The 20,155-nt window shown below is 34.9% G+C and overlaps 1 protein-coding gene across 3 annotated transcripts in view; it reads left to right on the top strand.

The window, feature by feature from the left end:
* The window catches only part of PI15 (peptidase inhibitor 15), a 30,486-nt gene extending 16,013 nt beyond the window's left edge, over window positions 1–14,473 (top strand). For all 3 annotated transcript variants that reach the window (XM_036887506.2, XM_036887504.2, XM_036887505.2), the window contains exons 3-6: window positions 4,001–4,119; window positions 5,115–5,247; window positions 5,371–5,486; window positions 8,615–14,473. In XM_036887506.2, the coding sequence (XP_036743401.2) occupies window positions 4,001–4,119; window positions 5,115–5,247; window positions 5,371–5,486; window positions 8,615–8,750 (504 nt within the window). In that variant the 3' untranslated portion in view covers window positions 8,751–14,473. The remainder of the gene's footprint in view (window positions 1–4,000; window positions 4,120–5,114; window positions 5,248–5,370; window positions 5,487–8,614) is intronic.
* The last annotated feature ends 5,682 nt before the right edge of the window (window positions 14,474–20,155 follow it).

Raw genomic sequence — 20,155 nt, 5'->3', positions numbered from 1 at the left:
TTGCAACAAAAGATAGTATGTTGCATGTTTACTAGGTATTTTACAGAATATTAAATAAGTGCACGTTTGCTGTCCTTTTTTTCTATTGCTTTATTTGTAGATCATGATATTAAAACCATTTCAAATAAATGCCACAGACATTCAGAGAAATTCAGCAGATTGCCCCAGTATCCAGAAATTTATATATTTAGCTAGATATTTAGGCAATTTGTATCTTCATTCCTTTAACTTTTATAAGTTGTTAAGAATCTTTCACATGGTTACACTAACAACATTCATTGTAATTTAGAGCTTCTGCGTAGGAAAGAATAGATCATTTGGGGTCACTTCTTACAGCCCCCAATTTTTTGTTGAAATTTCCTTCTTTTAAATAAAGTAGTCATTACTTTCTATTTTCAAACCTCAAAGACCTCTCATCATATTAATAAACTTAATGAGCCCTGGAGATTAAGGGGATAAGTACCCATCTTCTCCTGGGAGTTGTAACCAATGGAGAAAAAGACACAAATGTAGGTCTCAACTTTACCAGTAGGTATGATTAATGTAATTCTCAAATTTCAGAGCTCTCTACTCAAGCTGGATCTTCCTCTGTCTACAGAATGGTTGTGAGTCCTGCCTGGGGACAAGAGGCAAGAAAGAGTACAAGACCTTTTGACTTTCCCTGCAGTAGGCGTCAAAGGGACATCCAAGTACGCATCAAGGTTGATCATGTCTCCCTTGCAGAGTCAAAATGACCAGTTCTCTGTGCGGACCTGGTCAGTGCCCATGAGGCCTTCCAGCGCCTTCCTTCAGGGACGTACAGACAGGCAGAAATCCCTCCCATCAGTTTCCAAAGAGTAAACATAAAGAAAAAAAGTGGTTATCCCTCCTCTCCCACAACTATCTTCTCCAAAATTTTAATTGTAATATTAGTACATAGAAACCTAAAAATGTAGGCATCTGTAATACTAAATACATCACCTTCCTATCAAAATTCCTTATCATAGTTAACAAAGTATGCTCATGTAAGATATTTTGGGGCAGAAACTTTTTGGTTTATGTTTTTGACATATACAGTATTTAGTTTTTAAATATTGAATGAACATAAAGATTGGATCACATATGCTAAATTATTTTAAATTCTTAACTGCCTTAAATACCTTTTAAAGAATCAGTTTTACTCTGTCATTGTATGGACAGGCTAGAAATGAACAAGTCATAGGCCAGTAAAACATAGATCTTCCTGGCTCTGGTGCTGTGGCTGCTCAGGTGTATGAAGTCATGGGAAGTTGAAAATGAAAGGTACCGTTCATCAAAAGAGATGACCCCTTCCAATCTTATTTTATGGACAAGTTAACTGGGAAATAGAGAATAACAGACATGTCCTCAGTCACAGATGATCTGAGAAAGAGAATTAGGTTTAGAACCCAATATTTTTTATTTTCAGGTCAGAGTTATCTGTGACATACTGTGCTGATATTTTTAGACAAGGCTATAATTATTTTTAGCAGTTATGAGTACACACTGTAGGTCAATATGCAAATAATACTTAATATGTAATTTTTTCCCAGTGACTATAATTAATTAAGAATACTTCAGGGGACTATAATTTGTTGATGCTATTCTATCTGGAATTCCTTTGTCAATTAATTATTCTGTTTTGTATCTCAGTAAACTATAATCCATATTTTATAATCCATATTTCATTTAAAAACATTGGAAAAATAAATTCTAGATAAATCCATTAGCAGCCAAATGAAATGCTTTTAAAAGTTAATTTGAGTCCTAGGATATTATGATTTTTATTATAAATTCATTTTGTATCACTGATATACTTTGTGCAGGCTTTTACAGACAAAAGAGAAGTTTGAAGTAATAATTTATAATATTTGTCAAATGATTAGTTCACTGAGTTAAGTAAGTAACTATGAAAAAAGTAGCACAAAATCTTCATAATTATAACAGATAAATAAATGATATCAGCTCAGAGAAAAAATAAAGAAAAAAATAGACACAAGCTCTTAAAATATTATAGAATGAGTGTTTTCCATTTTTGGTACCATATTTAACATTGATTACCTACTTATTAAAATGGTGTTATGTAATGTTTTGCCACATTTAATTTAACTCACAAAATGGGCAGATTATATTCTGGATAACTAAAGAAAGTGTGTCTTGCTATAGCTCCTTGAGTAATCGTTCTTTTCACATGGACAAAGGAGATGTGGCCACTGTCACCATAGAATTTCTCTGAATCCTTTCTAAATATGATTTTGTATAGAGTTTGTGAGTGAGATAATGGTAATGTGATTCTAGATCAATTTATGTACAATAACTTTGTTTTTCTAATTTAACACTTCTGAGTAACTAACAAATCTCTTTGGAGGGTGGCTACCATTTTCTCCTACGTGAAAATATCTCTTGAAGAATTCATCTTCTATTTTGATTTTTTCTTATTTTATTTCAACATCACTAAGTTAATTTCCTTTCACTTAATGACATTGCTATATTATATAAATCTATGTATCCCATAATCCTTGGGGAAATAAAGCCTTTTCAGTGTTATGGTCAAGCAGTCCCATAAGTTTGTCTGAAAGCTTATAGCTTATACTGAACACATGGCTATTAACCCCAATGTAAGTGAGTCTTTCTTAGCTACAGACAACTTGGTGGAGGGAAAAGTACCAAAAGAATGATAAAATGGGGGAGACTATGAAAAGAAGGGAATCAAAGACAAGTAGAAGGACATCTACTCACCTTCATATATGGAGCTCAATGTGAATTTGAGTGATTAAAAAATTATGATTTCTTTCTTCATGAAAGGTTTACCTTCTAAATATGCTAAGCACTGTCTACTCAAAATTTTTTCAGGTAAGATAATACATAAATTATTCCAATGTAATTTAACAAATAATTGCATGATATTGAACTATATAATCCAATTAAAATCATTCTTTACAGCAGATAAATATTTCACTAAATTATTTTCACCAGAGACAAATTTTGAAAACTTTTTTCTATATTTACATAAATACAAGAGTTATAAATATTCTCTTTTTGTGTTTTTGCACCTTGCAACTTGCTAGAAAATAGATTACCATTTTAGAGATGGTTTATGACTGGCAGGCACACAAATGCTTGGCTTGGTTTCCTATACAGTTTTGGATATGTTTATATTTGTATTTATTTATATATATATAAATACATATATATATCATATATATATATATATAATCTAAGGCTCATTCAAATTTTATCCCAAAATGTTTTTCAAATAAAGTTATTATGCATCTGTAACACCTTTATCAATTTAAATACCTTCCTTTTTCAAGGACAATTACCATTTCTCTTAATTTATTTAATTGAACCATAATGTACTATATTTTTGTAGTAGCACTGTGTAGCATAGTCAGGTTATTTTTTATCATAGTTTGTTTTTAGTTCATACCAACTAAAAGTTGTTTCTCATATTATCATTATTACTGCTAAAGATTCAAATGACATAAAATAGGAAGACTCCATTTATAATTATCAATTATACTACAATATAGTTTGGTCTTTAAAAGTTGCAATATAATGTGAGACATTATTAACTATGGTAAATTGATTTGAATAAATTCAATCATATTCATTTTTAAGACCCATTAGTAACATGGTTCTTTGTTGCTTGAAGACAACCTCTAGAGAAATCAATTGACTTTGGTGGATTCAAATTGCAGTGGTCAGTGTGAGGTGTTCCCAAGCTACATCTAGATATGATAAGCTTGTTATCTATGCTTCTGATGTCTGGGCTTTGGATCTAGACAGTATCATGGAAACAAAGTTTTTTTGTGGTGTAATCATGTTGCATGGTAAAACTTTGAACATCAGTGGTCTGAATTTGCTTTCTTTTTGTTAAAATAGTCTCAGGAACCACAATAGAAAGAACTTTAGGATGTAGTAGCAAACCACTTCTTTCCTCTTACTTTTAGTTTGTTACTAGCAAACCTACTAAAGCTGATGATTTTTTTCCCCTTAACAGGTCTGGGATGAAAATCTTGCAAAATCTGCAGAGGCTTGGGCAGCTGCTTGCATTTGGGATCATGGACCATCTTACTTACTGAGATTTCTGGGCCAAAATCTATCTGTAAGAACTGGAAGGTAGGAAGCAGTTTCACTGATCTTATTGATTCACAAAACTTTATTATTTATGGACTCCAAGGGAGAGTGACACCAATCGCAAGTAGTATCAGCAAACATTTATTGAGTGTTCACTGTGTCAGGCACTGATGCTTGCCTTATGACTGACTTAGATGTCTTCAAGGATTATTTAATTGGTTAAAAGGGCCTAGGAAGACCAGTTTCCCTTTCACCCTTGGCACACCCTCCCTTAGATTGTAACCTTCACTTTCCTCACAGAACCTTGGAAAGCATCAGGCATGTGCCATATCCTGTATTCTGTCTCTTCCACTTGGAGAACACCCCTGGACTTGGCAGAAGCCATCCTTAAAGAATGCAGCTTTCCCACAGTGCAGATACTGGTGTGTCTGTGTGTCATACAAATTATATATATTTACATATATCTGCATACATACATACACACAAGTATGTGCAACTATGGAAAAAACTGTTTCTAGTGATAGGGTGGTTTTTCTGCCACTGCGTAATGTCATTTTCTAACATTGCAAAGACCCATTCTCTTCTACACAGGGGAGGAAAATCAGGTGTGCTATATTAAAACTAAAGTGATTCAAGTTTAAGGAAAAAAACACACTGAATTCTAGTATCATAATTCTTTTTATATATCTAATTCTGAATTGTCTATAAGATACTGAGAGAAGAAATTTTTGACATTGATAAAACAAGATAAAGATGCATTCCTGAAATATTTGCCTATCTCTTTTTGAACTGACCAGACACATACTTTAAACAAATGTAGGATCACTCGCTTCAGTCTTGGGCGTGTTCATGCTTGGCCTTACTTGATGGAGTACAGGATTCTACTACATAGTAATGGTAATTGAGAGGGGTGGGTAAGCTCTTGATTCATCATGAATGATTTTCAAAGAGAAAAATTAACTTACAATTTAACACTGGTCCTCAAAATACTACCACTGCTGTACTCTAAGTTCTCATTGTGTTTTTTTGATGTCTAGATACCGCTCTATTCTCCAGCTGGTCAAGCCATGGTATGATGAAGTGAAAGATTATGCTTTTCCATATCCCCAGGATTGCAACCCCAGATGTCCTATGAGATGCTTTGGGCCCATGTGCACACATTATACGCAGGTTATTGCAACTGTCTTGTTAGTTTTTTAAGCATACCTTTAAAAATGCTCTCACTATTTTGGTGCATGCATGCCATTTTCTTAGCTCTGACTTCAACAATGGTGTATTGGTTTGTTTTCACAGATGGTTTGGGCCACCTCCAATCGCATAGGATGTGCAATTCATACTTGCCAAAACATGAATGTGTGGGGAGCTGTATGGCGACGTGCAGTTTACTTGGTTTGCAACTATGCCCCAAAGTAAGCACCAACCTGAATTCTGTTTCGTGGGGTGTTTGATGGCGTTAAACATCTCCTATCTGATAGGTATTTTAGTATACTGAGTAAGACTTAACTACAAAGGCTTCCAATCCTCATATCTCCCCTCACTCCCATAAACCTGCAAAATGATGACCTGAAGGATTTCTTTGCACAAGGACAAGGTTTCTAGGCTAAGATTTTATGCAAAATAATTTGCGAGATGGAGAGTCACTAAATTCTCCTCACGGTTTTTATGATAGTTGTACAATAAACACTCTCTTTCCAGGCATTTGATAGCTATGTTAAAGGCAGTAGAAAAGAATCTTCTAGAGAATTTTTTAACACCGAAATATTCCTGCCTATCAGCAGTAGAATGTCAGCTTTTTTTTTTGGACTAGAAAAGCAAAACAAGCCTGTCTTCCTTCTTTCTTTTAAGAGTAGCATTAAAAATCATAGTTCATTAATTCTATTTGTGGTTAAGGAGGCATTCATTATCAGAAGGGAAGATTTAAATGCTAGAACTTATTTTTAAATTAAAGATTTGCCATGATTTACATTTCAGCATTAAAAAGTATGAAGTAATTTTGTGTTATGACATTATGTAAAAGTACATTGTGAAAATTAATCAAATATTATAAAATAGAGACATATTTATGAACATCCTTTATAATATGAGGATAAATAAGGATTTGATAACATTTGATGAAAAATGTTCTTGATAACAATAATTCTTCTGATGATAAAATATTCCAGTATTAATACATGAGTCTGTTTCCATTTGGAGTAAATACCAAAATGTGCAAAGGATTTATGACACTTTTGATGCCTTCCAAAGTAAGTCCCAAACAAAGATTTTCTCCAGTTTTGCCAATATGGGAAGGGAAGAATAAAATGTTTCATAAACAACTGCATTACTCATTTATCTGGCAGCATGCCAATGGCAGTGTTTTTGCAAAGTTAGAATAGTGATTTTCCCCATGGTTCCCTCTTCACAATGATTAAAATAGTAAGGTTTGGAAAGTAAAATGTGTTTGCATTATGAAAAGCATTAAAATTGTGAATTTGTTTGATATTTTCAGTTTCACACATTATATATACCTATTAAACCTTTACTCTTCTTCCTGACATAAGTAGGCCAAGTAGTACCCAAGCAGTGAAAGACATTTTTTCATTTAACTATTCTGTTTTTGACCAATGATTAGAATTTTCTGATATTATTGATGAGATACCTGATTGTTTTATGGGTCCAAGAGATTAAGGTAGTGTGTTGATATGCTATATTTCTTGTAATAAAGAGCTATTATTTTGAAACCTAGGCAATGAAGAGAATTTTTAAATCCTTTCTAATACTTGAATATGGTTTTTCCAATGCCAATATGAAGATCACTCAAGCCTAACTGTTTTTAAGGGGAGGAAAGGAAAGAGAGAGGGGGGTTGGGGGAAGACAGGGAGTCAGGCAGGGATAATTTAATTGGAATGGAATAGAATAAGAGTAAAAAATAAAAGAATGAATAAGTTTATCAATTGACTTACTTCGAATATAATTACCCTCTATTCAATAAAAATCTATGATTTAATGTGTTTATAATATAATATATAGTAATGTTTACATATAATAAAATTGTATTTCTAAGTTTGTTACCAAAAATATGTGCTATATAATTTCAAAAAGTTGTATACGACAACTAGAAAAATAAGGTATTAGAATAGCATAGGTTGGGTCCATATACGTTTAAAGCTTTGGGTAAAGATATCAAAGGAAATAAGATTATGACTATAGAATGGAAAAGATTAGGATAAAGGAGTGAGCTACATTCATAAGATAATGGGCCTCCTTGAATGTTTGTGAGCAAGCTTATGTGACATTATCAAAATTATGCTTGGGGAAACTTATCTGGAGGGCAGAGTATAGAATAAATTAGAGAGAGGTGGACAGTCTTGGAATCTCATCTCATCTGTAATCTGAATATTTAATCAGCATGTTTTCCATTTTTACAAATAGGTTTTTCTTTATAGATATGTTATAGAGAAGTCTGAATTTTTAACTGACTGATTTAAGCAGATATTTTCATGTCCTGTGGGTATACTCAATGAGTCACTGCTTGACCTAATTTAGGTCTTAAAGATGAGAACCACCTATTTTATATTTTATCTTCTTAAATACTGTTGCTTATCTTCAACCCTGACTTTTTACTATTGACAACAAATTTTCCTCCTTGCCATTTAATTTCTTTCATACACTGGCTATAATGCTATTTGTTAATACTGTAGTTACTAATCATCATGTCTCTAAAAATACATTTATCATCTTCTTCATAATTTAAGGAGCTAGATAATAGTAAGACATTGTGGCTATTTTTAATTATCCTAAATGGTGAGTTAAGTGTGTTATTATGATCATGACCGTCAGTACAAATAAAGAAAAATATAACACTAAGTAATTCATTTAAATGTGTTCAGCATTATAAAAAATGAATAGCATTATTAAAAAAATAGCTATGAATTTACATATGGGAAGGGGTTTAAGATCACTGTTACTTTCTTCTATGAGCCTTATTCTCTTACCATGGAGTTTTCCATATCTTCATTTTACAAATACTGAGAACCTAAAATATTTTACAACTTTAGATACAAATCTTGTGAACATTTGCAACCTATTTTTTTGTGTTTATGACAATTTCTTGCTCATTTTATCATTTCTAAGCTTCCCAGAATATGTAAGATATGTATTTTTTACTATCCTTAGAGTAGCATTAGCATAAGTTTTAAATAAGTGAGTAGGGCCTGGCTGTGTGCTCTGGAAGGCAGCTATATGAAGGAGACGACGTCACGGGAATGAGCATCAAGCCTGGTGTCAGAGAACTAGTGATGTCACCATTCACTGTAGTGTCTCACTTCTTATCTGTAAATTAAGATAATATAAACTTACTTGGAGAGAAAATATTTTAAGAGTAAGATATAAGTTACTATAGAAATAATAAATGGATTTAATTTTCAGTGTCATTCTAAAATGACAAACTTCTCAAAAAGATATCACATGTCAATACATGTGGTCCTGTGCTTAAGGACAGCCAAAATGTTTTAATGGTCAGGTAGCACTAATGTAATCTTTTTTTGTTTCTTTCTAGGGGCAATTGGATTGGAGAAGCACCATACAAAGTAGGGGTACCATGTTCAGCTTGTCCTCCAAGTTATGGGGGATCTTGTACTGACAATCTTTGTTTTCCAGGAGTGACGTCAAACTACCTATACTGGTTTAAATAAGCTGATCTTTACCTCCAGGAGATAGAATGGTTTCTGGGAATCATAGGCATATATATATATTGAGTTTTGCACATGTTATACATATTTTATGATAATCTTGTTTTCCTTTTATTACTCATTGTATGAATCAGTGTTTGTCTAGTATGTTTGTTTAATCTTTTGGTAACCAAAATATCCATTTCTATTTTCTGACCTCTAAGCCTAAATTAAAATATTGAATACATAGTATTGACATAGTTAATGCATCCAGTTCCACAATTTGCTTTCCAAAGAAATAATGTCATGTTACTGAGGCATAAAATAGACATTTGACCTGTAATATATGCATCTGTTTGTGTATGTGTGTGTGTATATAGACACACACATACACAAACATATGCTAGATGATGTAACACATAGACAACAATATGATTCAGTAGTTAATTTAAAGGAAATGAAAAAAAAATCCTATTCTAAAATACATGCAAGGTGGTGGGACATCTTCAGCGGCCATTTTTATAATGCCCACAAAGTGATTTTTTTGCAACACAACATTCAGTGAATATTTGGATATAATAATTTAGTTAAGCAACCACAGATTTCATTCTGGAGATTTTTTATCTCATTTGGTTTCAGCAAAAGATATGCTCAACTTATGGAAGTTTGAAATCATGCCTTTTGTTTAATCTTTTATTGAGTCACTAGTCATGTGCTGAGTGCTTACTATGTGCAAGGCACTCGTTAGTTATGTTCTGATAATGCAAAGATAATGAGATATGATTCCTGCCTTCAAGAAGCTCACAGAGATATTCAGGGAATAATGTAACCTAATGATTTTGTTGTAAAATTATATTTTGAACAAAATTATTTTCATGCAGCTTTGAGAAAGTGAAGGCAGCAATGTTCACCTCTAGGTGGAATATGTGGTAAACCATGCTGCATAACATGTGAGGCTTCTGATTAGCCTGAAAATGTTGCTACAGTGTTTGGAACTAAAAGGGTCAGGGAAGAATTAATAGCTGTCCAGGAATTACTGGGTTAGAGTAAATAGTTGTGACTTTGGAAGGTAGAAAGCAGGAAAACTGATGAGGTCCAAGAGAAGTAAGACTTAGAAGACAGGTATGAAAAGTCATGGAAAGGGTTACTGCATGAAAAAACAGGTGGAGAATTTCAGAAGGGCATGTCCTGAGGTTCTAGGACATCTGGAGGCTCTGTCAGAAGGAGATGAAGGAAAGAAATGTGAGGTGCAAAGAATACCTCCATCTCTTCACTGTTTCGCCTGTCATTATTTGGTGAGAATTCATTGAATCATCTGAGGTCTTTGAGCACCATATTAAACATCCTGTGTATGTACCATAAGCATTTATAATTTTGTTAAAGTAGCCCCTTTCAAATGATTTTCTAAGGCTTAATTGCCAAATATTATTTCTGTGTCTATGTAGAAGAATAACTCTCAGTTTCCCATTAAGTTTGATTTGGAAATCAAATCAAAGTCATCACTGAAATTCATATAATTTTGGAAATGTAATGTTTCCTTATTCAGGAAATCACTTTCAGAGAATTCAACATCTGAGTCAAAATACAAGACATTTCCAATGTATGTGTGTGTGTGTGTGTGAGAGAGAGATTGATTGATTGATTCAGGTTATGTGACTATCGTAGAATCACAAAATAAGGGAACATGGTTAGTTCCAGAATGTAAATAACAGAAGGAAGCTACTTGTTTAAAATTCCCTATACATTTGCAGTTTCTTAGGGTGGATACATTGAAAGATTACAGTAGGTCCTTTCAATAAGGGGAAAAGCCACCATCTGGAGTTTAGGTTTACATGATGACAATTGGCCTGACTCCTTTTACAAATTGAATGTGGTGACTCAATATTTTGATATCATACTACTATGCTTTTGTGAGCATATATATAGACTTTATTAAAATAAACATTTTTGGAGACCAAATGGAGATCAGAAATAACTATAAGATTCAGGCCCCAACCCAACTTTTATCTAATGTATATAGACAACTGGGAAGAAAGCCCATTAGTGGGATATTCACTTGAATCTTCTAGAAAATATTTCCATCTTTGACTTTGCTATATTAGTTCTACAGACCTAGCAAAAGTACTATTGAACCAAAGATGACTATTTTCAGTTCCAGTTCTGTTGCTGGTTTACTTATGCAGCTTGGTTTCTCAGTTCTGAAAAAGAATGTTATTTGCTACATATTTCACAGAGGTGCCTGTGAAGGTAAATTTCACTTATTAGGAGATGTTTATGAATATTAAAACTGTCATTAATGTGAAACTTTTACTTGAGACAAAATTAAGTTTCAGAGCTCCTCTTTGGCAGAAATTCTATCTAATTCTTTGTATTTATCCCAATTTTTTACATAGTAGCTATACTGTAAAAGTGTTTATATAAACGGATTTTTAGAATTAACTAAGAAGTCTAGAACTGCAACTATTTAAAGTAATCCCACCTTCCCATCTTTTATCAAGACACATGTGTCATAAATACAAATCTTTGAACGCATCAAACATCCAGATAAGTCATCAAACGTATCAGATTAAGACTAGGGACTACACACTTATAATTTACACTTATACACCAGTCCTTTCCAAATCACATTTAGAACTATAATTTAATTTATAACTTAACAACTCAGCAGAAAATGTAACGGGTATATTTGTTATTCTATCTGTGCTTTTTAAAGTTAGAAATACAAAGTGGTATGTGAAATGTTTTATTTTCTAGGCTAAAGCAAATGAAAGTTTGCTAATAGCATACCATATTTTTCACAGCATGTGACAATGGTGCTAGGATAGCTATTTCTCAGTGTAATTCCCAGAGGCAGAAAGGGTCTGGGCATAAGCTATTTCATAAGAGCAGCTTTAAATAATCAGTACTGAGGTTTTCATTTTAAAAGGTTTCATTCAAAATAAATAGTAATTGGCATACATATTCTACAGCAGTGACCCTCTCCACTGTATAGATTTTTCGCATCACACTTTATTCTGCATAAAAATAAAAAGAAATTCTGTTACAATATAGATTTCTTTTTGCTTCCATGTCATCAAAAGACAGGAAAAATTATAATTTTAGCTGTTAAACTGATGAATTTTTTTATAGAATTGTATTTGAGTTGAGCAGACATAATCTTAATGTTCCTGGTTATGACCAGTAAGCTTGTTTTTAAAATATGGCAGAAACAATTTTTATTACCATCATTTTTGCTTCTCTTCAGTAGTCTAAGCATCATCACTTCTGTGGTCCATCAGAGCCTCCCTCCTGACTTCAGTTGGCAGTGCTGTAATGTCCTTGTGAAACCTTCATGGAAACATTCATTTGAAAGTCCATGCAGCTTTAGCACCAAGTTGACCCAACACTTGGGCAAGTTCAACCACTACAATTTACTCCGAATATTTGGATTGAAACAATGTATATTTTTCTCATTAACACATAGTTGTGTTAAATCTATTTACAACATCTACACAAGCAAATCTAATACACACGTAGGCCAGTTTAAGTGTTCTGTGTTCATACCCTGCTTACTAAATGAATATATAAGCTAAACAGATTATTTGAATGTGTCCAGAAAGGAAAAATAATGCTTCACCTGTCTTCTGTCTTCTCCCCATGGTTTAACAACATTCCCCATATTCCACAGTGTCATTTGGTGCAAATCTTGACACGGATGGAAGCCTGCCTGTACTTACCGAAGTGTTTAGGGAGAGTAGAGTTAGATTTCTATCAGTATCTAACATTACCTTTGCCTTCATATATATATTCTTTGTATTGTCATTATGTGTGTGGAGAAAGCCATAGTTAAACACATGTAAAATGATTTTTAACAACTATGCCATGGTCTCACTTTGACTTAGGAGAGGTCAATCAGAAACTTCTAATTCTCTGCTTAATGGTGCTGAAAATGAATTACAACCACCATGTCCTGACTACAATTTTGGGTTTCCTTTGAAATTCAAATTTTCATTAAGTGTGAATTATCCATATCTATTCTGGTGCTCAATATATGGTGCTAAATGATTGTTAGTGTTAATAGCTCTAGCAATGTTCTATTTATTCATTGTTAAAAGTATTATTCATTCAATTCCTGATCCAGAGATGTCAATAAAATCCTGTTAAATTAACCTTAACTAAAAATGGGCCAGTGAACTCTATTTTTTTATCTAACAGTCCGGCATTATGTAGGTGTCACAGAACTTCTTTAGAAGTTATCAGTTTTCTTTTCAAGGCGTTTTTTAGCTTGGTGATGTCCAAATTCAAATTATCTAGAGTAGGTTATACCTCCACCAGCCTTACTGCGGGCACTGGCCCCCTCTGGTGGTTGTTAAAACAAATTATTGATGGCTACCTGGCCAGCAACAAAAGCTGTTTCTTCAATAAAAATTTAAGTTGCACAGTATTAGAATTCTTGGATATTCTCTAAACCTGACAGCATTTTAAAATTCTTGACTCCATGGATACGATTTTATAGGAAGATGAGACAGATTATGTATCTTGGCAACTACTTTCCTGTGTAATAATGTTTTTCATATTCCAGTTCGGAGGTGCTTATTAAAGTGTTCTTTCTAACTAAATATTACTAAAATATATTTTTTCATTTGGTGTATATCATAGATACAATTGGAAATAAAATTAGCAAACAGAATTATCTATCTCACTGTCAGAAGTGATCATTTATTTTTACTAAGTATAGTACATAAATAAAAAGGAGATACGTTACAATGTTTAATTCCATATATAAAAAGATTATCTCCCCACCTTTACTTATTAGTCTAGAATTTGACAATGTTCTTTGGTCATACTATTGACTAATGATAAAATTTTATCATTCCAAAGTCCTTCTAGCCTACCAAATGTACATAAAAAATTAAATTACATCCTCTGTAACTAATGAAGGCAATATTCTTAGGTACACTTTCAGTTGAGGCATGTAATTGACTCAGTGGGATGATCTGTTTTGACAGAGATGTGTCTTAAACTATGTTAGCATACGAATTGAAGCAATTTCCCAAATTAGTATTTCCAAACATTTTTTAAAGTGATAGGACCCTATCTATTATGTCAGTCATATATAAAGGTCTAACATATAATTCACATCAGATGGACCTGCTTACACCCCAAGGTTTACTAGTCCCTGGGAACTTTTCTTCTGAGAGACATGGGGTTCCATCGAACAGTTAGAAAAACATGATCTAAATCATCCAGGCCCCATTCCCATTTTCTCCAACATAATTGGTTAACTAAAACAAAAAAAAAAATTGAGGCTCCAAATGGTTCTTTTAAATACCCACTTCACTTTGCATTTTATGAGCCTCTCAGTTTGATGGAGAATTAATGCTGACTTTAACTGGTGCTTGGTTATAGAGTATAGCGCTGTGTATTTTGTTATTTGACAAACAGAATTTCGGTACCATAATAATTTGAGAATTAGAGATAATTGTGGATACACACATTAAAATAATGTGTTTTTTTAAATATCTAAATGTTTTGAATATGTACATAATCATAAGGCATATTGTATCATTTAGATTTTTCTAAAGATTAATTTGGATAAGTTTTATTCATTATCTAACACTGTGGCAAAGGAAGGTGCCTTTGATGTTATGATATAATGTCATCAATGTGTACACATGAACCTGTGTAAACCTCTGCCTTTATAAAACATAACAAGTGTAGCTTTTTGAGCTCTGCTATATTTTCCCTCAATAAAAGATTATAATTAATTCTGTTTTTAAAGTAAATCTGGTTGTTTTCTTGTTCTCAGTAGTTTTAAAAGACCAGAATTAGATGCCATGCTAATTTTGATAAGAATTGAACCACCTTTCTAAAGCAAAAATGATTATAATCATTAATGCATCACTAAAATGCACCAAATCCTTTATTTCCCTTTTTCTGCCTTTCTCTGCCTCCTTCCTTTCTTCCCTTCTTTTTCTACTTAATTCTAAAAAATATTTTGAATAGAAAAGGCATTTCCATTGAGGAAAAGAACAAGATATCAAGAAGTTCTGGCTGAAGGAAATTGCATCAGTTGAACATAAATATTTTTTTCCCCCACATAGAGGGCCTGAAGAGAAATCATAGGCATTCCTGGCAGAGGCAGAGGCCAGGCCACTTGCTGGCCAGTGGCTGGTGATTCCCAGGGTGGCTCGGTCTCACAGAAGGATAACTCCTTTCTCTCTGAAGAGAAGGGAGATGCCACAGGCCAGTTCACAGAGAAGGACGCACATCTAGGAATTTATGTAAATTTCTCCATACCATACGTGATATTGTGATTTATTATAAGAGATCGGTATTTGGTCTTTGTCCATGTTTCTGGCTCACAGCTTCCAAAACCTTTGGAATTTAAGTGCAGGTATCTTTTGTTATGTGAATGAGGTAACTTTGAAAAAGCACTTAAGGGTGGGGCCTGGTTGTCAATCAGAGAGTTGGACTTTTCAGTCCCACCTCCCTAACCTCCCGGGAGGAAAGCGGGGCTGGATGTCAAATCAACCGCCAGTGGTCAATGATTTAATCAAGCGTGCCTGTGTACTTAAGCCTCCATAAAGCCCTGTAAGGACGGGATGCGGAGACCTTCCAGGTTGGGGAACGTGTTGGAGGTTGGGTGCTCTAGGTGGGTGCGTGGAAGCTCTGGGCCCTTTCTCCATACCTCGTCCTATGTGTCTCTTTCACCTGGCTGTTCCTGAGTTATATCTTTTATAGTAAGCCAGTAATCTATTAAGTAAACTGTATTCCTGAGTCATGTGAGCTGCTCTCACAAATCGATGAGGGGGTGATGGGAACCTGTGATTTACAGCCAGTGACTGCCGCTTGAGGTAGGAGGGGGCAGGCTTGAGGGACTGAGCCCTTAAACTGTGGGGTCTGACTATCTCAGGGTAGATATTGTCTGAATTGGGTAGAATTCTTTGATTCCTGGCTGTTGTCCCAGCGTTGCCTGGTGCTGTGTGGGAAGCCTCCTGCCACATGTTGGAATAGTTACCTCATACGAGAAAGTCTCACTAACTAAAGGCTTTCCAAAGGGTTCTCCCGTAGCTCTCGGGTTTGTTCTCTTGCTTGTCCTCCCTTTTCACTTCACATCCATCCTTTTTAAGCCTCTACTTTCTCATCCACATGCTTGGAAAGTTACATCCATTTCCACAGGAGGTGACGCTCCATTCATTGATCTGTGTGTATGTGTGTGGTGCATATTCTAGCCCCTCAGATTAGGCCTGATGGGTGCTAAGGAAGTCTCATCCTACTGGTCTTGCACACTTGTGATGGGGCTGAAGTGGGGGACTTGATGGGGGCCTGATCCCATTTAGCCCTTCCCACCAATGAGCCTTGTGGCTGATGAATTCATGAGAAGCCAGCACACCCTGACAAGGCAATCTACTTTTCCAGAAGCAGCAGCTCTGCTCTTGGGAACACCTATTCCCCCTGTTAGTGACTCTGACATGGTACCCTCTGTGAAGGTAACTTCAGCACTGTGGTGCCAGAGGCAGCAATGCCTTTCTGAGCCAGGCTTATGGTGCTGAGCCAACACTACAGGAGCGCCAGGCCCTGCCTCAGCCAACAGAGAGGTGGCAACAAATGTAGTTGAATCTCTCTGGACCGTTTCCTCCATTGATATGAGAGAAGAGAGGTCCTGGCATGTTGCCTTTTGATAGCCTATTAACAGAAGGGAACATGCCAGCTTATCCAGAGACACATGAATTTTACTTAAATGCAGACAGGCATTTGTTCTGTGAGTTTCCACATAATAAATTGAACAATGTCCTTAATTATCATTTCAAAAATGACTTTTTCTAAAAATAAAATGCAAGATAATGGAAAAACCCTACCTCATTCTAAAATTAAAAGGTATGTGAAAATTCTACAAGGCCTAGAATCTGTCAATTTATCTTTAAAAAGTTACATATGCATCTACTCTTTGACTTTACAATTCCTCTTCCACAAATCCATTCCAGAGATATACTTGCAATACATGACTGTAACTCGGTGGGGATATATATTCCCAGCCCAGGGAAAATTACCTTTGAAGCTGAAATCAGTCAAAGGGAGGAATAAAGTGGGAGAAACCCATTTACTGCTTATAAGCAGTCATCCACTTCTGCTCGCTCATGTCTCTAGGGACCAGGCTGCAAGAAGGGGCCCCACCCAACCTCTCCAAGTCCAGATATGCCTTTGCTCCCCTTTGTAATCACCTTTTTATGTAGAGATGGACTACTTCTCTCCACCTCTTTGAGACACCTATTGATATGGAGATGCACTAAGGCCAGGCAAGAGATTCTGGAAATATGGCAATTTAACCCACAATGACATGGTATGTGTGCAACATTAATCATTATAGCATTATTTGTACTAGTAAAAGGCCAGAAACAACTCTAAAGTCCATCAGAAGCAGATTGGCTCACTGGTATATCCACAAAAGGGACCACTATTCAGTTGAAAAGTACAATGAGAAAAATCTCTGTAAACTGGTAGAGGGGTCTCCCAGGACATGACACCTGGTACAAAAGCATGGTACACAATTGTACACCTAGAATACTACCTTATAAGAAATATTGGGAGGAATAATACACATACACACACATGTATTTATAATACATATTTGTTTTTGTTTGCAAAAGGAAAAGTAGAATCATAAATTTAAAAGAATAAAAATGATTACTTTTAGGAGTAAGAAGGGAACAGGATGGACAGGACAAAAATATTTCAAATGACTTTGAAACACAGTATTTTGAGTGTCCATCTTAGTGGAATATATTGTAAAGACAGAGCTGCAAAGGAACCTTTAACTTTATTTAATAGTCTGTCATTAGTGGGGGATGGAGGGGGTGAGAATAATGCAACTAAGTCATTAGCCTACTCTCTTTTTTAGGAACAAAAGTTTCCAACCTAAGAGAAAGCAAGTACAATTTCCAAAAACATAACACTGAAATATTAAATGTGAATCTGAAAAATCATTAACTCAAGATACCATCTTTTTGAAAATTAATATTTTTAGCTGTGAAGAACAAAATGCCCAAGGTGCTACGACAATCTAATAGTAACATACACATTCATTGCATGGGTTGTTGCCTCTAACACCATCACCACTAAAAATAATGCTTAGCATCCCCTCAGCTAACATCAGCCTAATCCAGGCCACCACTGTTTCTCGCATAGATTAATGGTGCCCAACATAGAGTCTGTGCTCCCAGAGAGCGCGCACAAAGAACCATTGAGAGAAGTACTTAAGTAACACAAGAACTCCTATCTAGATTCAATTTTATCTAGAGGAAAGAAAAGAAATTGAGATTTTCTAGAGGATAGTAGATTGACAGTGATTGCCCTCCTAGGTTTATGCCTGGAAGGGCCACATATCCCCTGAGGAGGGGGGCATCTCCTGAAGGAATGGTGAGCCGTCCAAAGCAGCAGTGTGGCCCTGCTCCCCACATGGGCTGTTTGCATTTTAGGGCTTTTCCACCTAGTGCATTTTAGTGAGTCAGATAAGAGAATTAATTAACTTTGAAACCCAGTTTTCCTGAACACTGGAAAATATTCTTAGAAAATCCTGTAGAACCAAGATTTAATAATTTAAAATGAAAACACAAGCTCACCCTAAGGAAATTTAATAGTAAATATAGTAGATAATTACCTTGCTTATGATAATAAGGCTTTCTGTTAGCTACAGACTGGGGTAAAAATAATGATGATCCAATCAAGTATGATAGACTAGTCAAAGGATGAAAAATGTTCAAGACTATTTGGAAAGGTAAATATGCTATTAATCATTCATTAAAAATGAACACTTGGCTTGCTTTATTAACCAGTGATAGTTAAGCTATTATGCTTGGCAAACATTTTTAAATGAGCATAAATGTAACATGATGCTTGAAGTTATGTACTATAAGTAAAACTTCTCAAAATCATTGAGCATGTTTTGTCATATTACTCTGACAAAAATTTTAAATACTAATACATTTAAAAATAATAATAGAAATATAACATTTTGGTGAAGGCAGAATATCTTTACAACATTGATCAAGTAATAAAAGGTTTTTAAAAATTGTATTCGAGATACTTTGTTTTTATTTTACAATGAACAGAATATATTAGTATAATATAATACCTAGCATGTGGTATAATTTATATTTTGTACAATGGGTGGTGCAAGATCTAAAACGTTTTATGAATAAAGGTGCACACCCAAAATGTTTGGAGGTAAAAATAATGATGATCCAATCAAGTATAGCCTAGTCAAAGAATGAAAAATGTTCAAGACTGTCTGATCACTGGCAGCTTCCTAGCATATCTTTCTGTTTTTGTCTTTGCTCTTTGTCAGTCCTGGATTGGCCTTTTGGAAAGTACGTCCATCCAATGACTTTCCTGCAAAAACTCTTCCAGGGCTGTTCTAATGCACTCAGTAAAATCCAGTGCTGTATCACTGCTTACGAAGTTCTGCTGGGCTGCCTTCTGCCTCATTCTCCAACACCCTCCACTCATTCTGCCCCAAGTGACTTTGCTGTCTTTCTGCCAAGGGCATCCCGCCCTCAGGCCTTTTCACGTGTTCTTCCCTCTGACTGGCACTTACTCCCAGGTAGTCAAATGGCTTTTTTCTCTCTCACTTCAGTGTGCCCCCTCCAACTGACAATTTTTTTCACTTCCATATCTGAGGTAGTCCTCTCTCACCTCCATAACTCTCTCACTTTGCATTGCACTACCACTGTAATAATGGAGCTAAATCTATGTGCTGGCATGCTGTTAAACTGCATTACATATATTGGCCTATGTGCAGCTCTCCCACTAGAAAGCAAGCTTCATGGCTGCAGGGACTGTACCTTGTTTACTGCTATATTTCCAGGGCCTAGAAATGTACTTAGCACTTTGTAGGTCTTCCATAATATTTGCTAGGTAGACCAATGAATGAATGAACTTGTATAGATTAAATGAGGTAATGCATGTACAGCATTATATGCACACAGTTCCTGGTGAGGAATAAACAAAATGCATTATTTTTAATCACCACAATTATTTTTTCATACTGTTCTGAAAAAAAACTATGGATCTATGGGATCTATATCCTTAGAGAGTATGTGCTAACAGAATTAATTTACTACAGAAGCAATAAATAACCAAGCTTATTTTTCCAGAAAACCAGTATCTTTCATCTTAGTTACTTTCTTTTAAATCTGCAGCTAAAATCAGAATTACATTAACATCCTCTTGGGAACATGTCCATGTAGTCTGAATGGTCAACTTACAATACAGACTGCCTAGAGAGCATTTTTATGTTGGGCCCTGATTTTACCCTTATATGGGTAAAAATGGGGCAAGAATGCAAGTTCTTACAGAACAGCACCAAGTTCCTCAGCTCTGTTCTGCACTATCCAGCTTTAAAAATAAGAGTAGGCTCACACAGAAAGGGAAAGAAGAAATAAGTAAAA

This window comes from Manis pentadactyla, chromosome 3 (assembly GCF_030020395.1).
Source record: "Manis pentadactyla isolate mManPen7 chromosome 3, mManPen7.hap1, whole genome shotgun sequence".
NCBI lineage: Eukaryota > Metazoa > Chordata > Mammalia > Pholidota > Manidae > Manis > Manis pentadactyla.
The sequence above is the reverse complement of the archived record's forward strand: the minus strand, read 5'-3'. Positions and strand labels throughout refer to the sequence as shown.